Source organism: Ambystoma mexicanum, chromosome 4p (genome assembly GCF_040938575.1).
Source record: "Ambystoma mexicanum isolate Mex_15411 chromosome 4p, UKY_AmexF1_1, whole genome shotgun sequence".
Classification (NCBI taxonomy): Eukaryota; Metazoa; Chordata; class Amphibia; order Caudata; family Ambystomatidae; genus Ambystoma; species Ambystoma mexicanum.
This window is the reverse complement of record NC_090927.1, coordinates 144,523,683-144,529,682: the sequence shown is the minus strand read 5'-3', so window position 1 is coordinate 144,529,682 and position 6,000 is coordinate 144,523,683. Positions and strand designations below refer to the sequence as shown.

The 6,000-nt window shown below is 46.9% G+C and overlaps 1 protein-coding gene across 1 annotated transcript in view; it reads left to right on the top strand.

Annotated features, from left to right (window-relative positions):
* Nucleotides 1–350: 350 nt before the first annotated feature.
* The window catches only part of SELENOI (selenoprotein I), a 330,991-nt gene continuing 325,341 nt past the window's right edge, over nt 351–6,000 (top strand). The window contains exon 1 of the mRNA XM_069605591.1: nt 351–533. Coding sequence (XP_069461692.1) covers nt 471–533 — 63 coding nt within the window. The 5' untranslated portion in view covers nt 351–470. The remainder of the gene's footprint in view (nt 534–6,000) is intronic.

Below are 6,000 nucleotides of genomic sequence, written 5' to 3'. Positions count from 1 at the left end.
CAGTTATGATATGTTTTAACATTCCACAAACATCTTGACGTTTTTCCAGCACGTTTTATGCGTCTAGCGGCCGCTCTTCCAGTAATGCGCTGAAGGAAACCCCTCTGTAAAATGGCCGTCTTCTTTAACACTGGACAGTGTGCCGTCCCCGGGCTCTTTTTATGTGACAGTGCTGTGTCTATAGTTCAACAAATACGAAACCGCCTACAAATTAAACATTTTAAAAAACTGTACACATACACGTTGGGTTTTAGTCTTGAAAAACAAACTCCCATTTGTTATAAGTGAATAAAGGAAGATCCTGCCGTCCACGTCAGTTTGAAGGCGAGGCTTGTTTGGGGCGTCTTTTGACTGGCGCTTGCGCCTCTCCTCTCAGCCTGACAGCACTCTTTCATTGATCGTGGTAGGCACCGTGTGTCCGGCTCCGGGTCCCTAGGGCATCAGCTGCCGGTCTACGCTGCATCAGCAACATGGCCTCCTCGTGCTACGAATACGTGACCGCCGAGCAGCTGGCCGGCTTTGACAAGTACAAGGTATGGAGGCGCCTGTGTGGAGGTCCTGGGCTGATCCCACGTGACAGGGGTGTCGCCTCCCTGCGGGCGGTGCATTGTGTTGGGGGATAAACCCCCGCTTCCAAATGCACTACAATATGTTTGGGAACCACTCTACTCTGGCATGCACAAGGCTCCAGCTGAAGGGATGCCCCCAGCAGACACAGGGACACACCTTTCACTGATGGGGGAAATGCTGGGGTACTTTTGAGCACAAATGCCATACTCATCTGGGCTCTGCCTGTCAAACAGGGCGGGTCTGTATTACAAATGCAAAGTGGGGAGTGGGCGGTACCCCCTTTATAACCGCCAACGTCACATACACATGTCATTGAATGGACAGGATGCTAAACTCTGTCCTGTTTAGGGCTCCCGCAGAGCTGCCAGGGTTTTATTCTACGTATGTGTGACATTTAAATATTTGTAGTGTGCTTAGGTGTGACGTCTCCATATTTCTGCGTGACATTTGGAAGAGGTTTGTGCAGCAGATGCCGACCCCAGGGTGGGACTGGGGTATAACATTGTCTTGGGCACCAATTAAAAGATGTCCCACAGTTGCAAATGACATTGTATTCCTTTTGTGATAAGACTGTTTGAGTGGTGCCCAAGGGTTTAAAAAAAAAAAGTGATGCAAATTGTGACTTTTGAAGAATATTTATCCAGTAACCATGGTCAAAACTATGAGCCTTCTCAAAGTGGCCCATAACTTGCCCACACTAGCATTGTGTGTGTCGGGTTCGGGCATTGCCCTATTGCCCAGTCCGAGCCTTGCGGACAACTCCTAAAACAATGTGTTGCACAGAGCCGCTGCGTGCTGGTTTGTGGGGTATTGTCCAGTTTGACCAACTTCCATTTGACTGTATCTTTTTGATCTAATTCGGTAGGTCAAATGGTACACATTAATGAAAAAATAGTTGTGGGGTAAGGGAATAGGTTGAGGTGGGAGGAAGTCGGGGGAGGTGCAGTGATCTCCCCCTGCATTATGGGGAGTTGCAGGGGGTCTCCCTCTGCAGTAGGTAAAAAATAATTAGGTCAAAAAAATAAATTATATCAAATGGGCAGTTTTTTAGGTCAAACAGCCCATTTCCGGTTTGCATTAGTAAACCTGAGCAGGGAGATACCCAGGTTGCATATAAGGTCTTTGGAGACAGAAAGATTACTGATGAGCAGCAGGTGTCTGTAGCTTGAGCGGTACCTCCTGGGATTTTATTTCTGCTGCTCTGACACCTACCCTAAGGGTGGAATTTTCCTTGACTTGCTGGACTACAGCAGAGTGAATTGAAATATGTGAGTGTCACAGCATGTCAGGGGGCGATGAGCAACTTTCCTTCTTGCCTTTTCTCCAGGGACGTCATTTCACCAGAATCAGGGGTAGCAGGGTGACATCACACAACCCTGGTCCGTCTGATGCCATCACATGAAGTGATGTAATTTGACCCTGCCCCCAAGTGACATCACAGGAAGTGATGGAAAATGACCTTCCGAATTTTCAGAAGTGTCTAGCACCTGTGTTTTCAGGTGCTCTCATCTTAGCCAGATATAAGAACCGAGGCACAGAGGGAGGCTTGATTTGTCCACGATTACACATTTGGGCAATGTAATTTTCCAGATTCGACATGGGGTCTGTATGTAAAACATACCTAATGCAGTAAGGGTAACCGAAATCTCTAACGCAGGCTACAGCAAGTGTATGAAACATCTATAGATCAATGGACACCAAAGTACATGTTATCCGTGTTGTTGCTGTGTTAAACAAGCCAATAAAGCACTGACCTAGGGAGACGTGCCCAGGTGTTTACCCAGGAGAAAAATGCTGCACGAGCAAGGCCTGAAAATTAAATCCTTAACCATTGCTTCTGGGATCTCAGCCTTTGATCAGGGTTTTCTTTTCTTCTCCAGTGCCACGATGCCCCTGGGCGACTGTGCGCTTTACAAGTTATCTTAACAGATTATGTCGCTGCAGTGGCACGGACTACCGCAAGTGAAAGAAGTAAATCAAAGCTTAAATGTTTAATGTAACATAGAAAGAAGGGGGCCCTTGCCTGGTCCACACATATAGCAGCCACCGGTGGTGGCTGGTGAGTCCTTTTTTTTATTTTTTTGCAGGGTGAAATATTTGCTATAAGTATTTTGATGGCGACCGAGCATAGCAAGGGACCCCGAACTAACAAAAATGTGTTTGTGGTGTGGGGGAGATTCTTCTCCCTCATCAGAGAAATGTTTTGAATAATGGGTTAAAATGGCGCATTACACCGCACACTTTCTGGGAAAATTGGGGTAAAAGGCCAACAGGGTGTAGGGTAAATCATGAAATGAAGTAAAATATATGTAAGTCACCATAAGTGCACAGTGCCTTTCCCAATGCATTATCATGCCAGTCCCTGCAATATATGCCAGTAAAAGAAAACATTTTTATGCTGGCTGTTCCCATACATTCCATGCTGATTCCACCAACATATGCTAGTATTCCCATATAAGACCATACTGCTGTTTGCTGGATATACCTGATGAGCGGCACACTTCTCTGGGTCTGTCATCCTGATTGCTATGGGCTGAGTGTGGCTCCCGGTGGCCTGCGTGGTCTCGACTTGCGGTGCTCTGGCTAGTGTAAGAAATGCATGTTGGCATTAGTAAGACAGACACCAGTGACCACCGTTGAAGGGTGCATATTGAACTTTCACAAGGGGGTGATAAAACGCCTATCTAAATCTACAATCTTGTCAAATAAAAAGGGCCTATACTTAAAAAGTATATTGCAATACTTACCACTAGTTTGCAAATAATGGGGGTTAATGTTCATGAAAATGAAGTGTTCACAAAATATGTCAGGATGCTCGGGCCGTTGGGCTCCCTTCCCCACGTTTTCAGAACGGGCAAGGTGGGTCACTTGAGAAAAGCATGCACTCTGGCTTCTGGGGCACAAGGATGCAGTTCAGTTTCCAGAGTCCAAGACCTTCTGTATTCAAGTCTCTCTGTCTTGCAATTCTCTTGATTCAGAGAGCCTGCTGCACAAAACATTAAGGAAACATTCTTTCCACTTCAGTATTTCACATGTGCACACTTCAGGTGTTCACTCTGGATCTCACTCAACCCAGCTCAGATCCTTTCAAAGAAAATGTCTGGACCTCCCCACCCGCCCCGGCTGGGCTCAGATCCCGCTCAATTAGTCTCCCTCAGCTGGGCCCGGACCAATGGCGATGTACTTTAAATGATGGAAGACTTTCGAATGTGCATAGGATTTAGCTTGACCCACTTCGATCTGAATCTTCTTTTTAATTCATTCAGCATTAGTTGGATACCAAACAGTCTCTGTTTGGTGTCTCTATCGATTGAGCGCCCACTTGGCACCAGCCCACTCTGAATCTGGTATCTTGACTTGACCTCCCAAGTCCAATTACTCTTGTTAGTTTCCAATTATATTCGCGTTGCTCATTGCCAACGCCTCACACACTGTTCTCTTTGTACAAAGTTGCTGCTTGCACCCCTGGTTCAAAACACGAGCTGGTTCGTTAGCAGTCTCTCAGACTCAGCAGCTTTGTTGTCTTTTCTGACGCTGCTTTGTTGTAGGAGCCAAGGACAGTACCACGACTGCAATTGCTCCTCCCCGCCTGGGTTATCGACCTGGTAGAGCCCTGGGTACCTCCGACACACTGTACAGGTTTAATCCGCCTTCGTTACTGGTCTTCGGTTTCTTACGTTCAAGCTTCACAAAAGTTATGGTCCTAAGAGTTCCAGCGTACTACCTTCTTGTGACCCTCTCACCGTCTTTCTCCTTGTATTAAACTGCCATCTCGGAACTGCTGTCTCCTCGTGTTCCTTGCCTCGCTCAGTGTGCTTATGTGCTCCACCTTTTATCCGTGTTGGGAAGGGTGATGAAAGGCCGGTGTGTATAATGATCCGTATTTGCCTGACCATGGTGTTGGGACATGTCAGGTATATGGCTCTGGTTGCCACTCACGGTGGGCTGTCTGTGAGAAAGTGTTTGTGTCAGGAAAGGTGGGGGCGGGGGTTGAGTTCCCAGGTATCCTACCTGGTAGGATGGGGAAAAGGAGCCATAAGGCAGGGGATACCGCGTCTTACCCTTAGGTGTCCCACTCCAAAGACCCCTCATCCAGGTGATCCTCCCGCACTGGTCCACCCCCAGGAACTGGATCCAAAAGCGATTGCTGTGTCCTGGCCACCTGGATGACCGATCCCCGGGGACTAGCAGGCGAGACATCTTTAGGTGTCTCACATTAGTGGGTCACAATTAACGATGTGGCTTCAAGCGTGAAGTCTGACTTTGCCTTCTGGTGGCGGTTGCACACCAACACAGCATCACCAATGTCCAGCTTGGGTTCTAAAGCTCAGCGGATACCGCTCATGTCGTTGTTGGACTGTATTCGTCTGGTCCTTACCTTTGCCGGATTCGGGATGACGGGGATTTTGTGCTGGAATTGCAGTGGTCACTGGACGATGACCTAGTAATGAGTTTGGAATGCACAATGTCTTGAAACGCTAGTGTGTAGGCACGCTATAAATAAAATATATCATATATGAATGAAGATTCAGAGGATCTGTTACAACTCATATTCCTTGTTCTTCTGGCTCTCAATGAAAATCCTGATTACGTTGTTCAGGGTGCGTATCAAGTGCTCAGCGTCACCATTTGCTTGCAAGCAAGGTGTGATCTTGCAATGATGATTTCCAAGACGCTTGAGATACTCTTGAAGTTCAGTACCCTGTAATGGCAGGCCATCATCTGTTTTGAGAGCTTCAGGGCTTCCTTTTGTCAGTGATGTTCTGAAGCCTGTTTATTAGAGCTCCGGCAGCCATTGAGTGTACCATCTATGTTTTGGGGTAGTGCAAGTAGTCATCAACCAGTAGTAAAAGTTAGTGAACGCTTGGTAGCCAGTACAAATCCGCACTGACTCTTTTCCATGGGACGATCACACAGCTCTTATTTTCAAAATGGCACAGGGTGTGTTTACTCTCACTGCAGCCTGAAACATTGGGCAGTAGTTGATGGAGTCTTTGACACTGTGGTCCATTTTCGGAAACCACACTAGTCTTTCAATCGAGCCTTGGTCTTCACTTGATGTTTCGCTCTCGGCTGCCTTGATTAAAAGACACAGGTAGGCGCAAATGCAGACTTACCCTGACTGCTTGGCTTTGCAGGTGATTACTATTAGGGCGACCCACAGAATGGGCCCAAATAGCCTCTCAATGATGCCAGCTTTCTTGAGTTTGTCCAGTGCTTCCTCAGCCTTACACCTTGGGTGCAATGGAATGCGGCAGTGCCTTTTGACAAACTGGTTCCGCTGCGTTGTCCACATGTAGCTTTTGAATTTTCTCTTGAGGCAGCCTATTTTATTGCACATTTGATCGGTATTACTTGAAGGCAGTGCTTCAGATAAGATTTCGAGTTAGAAGTATTTTACTCCCTCCTTTTTAAACTTTTAAAGGAAAT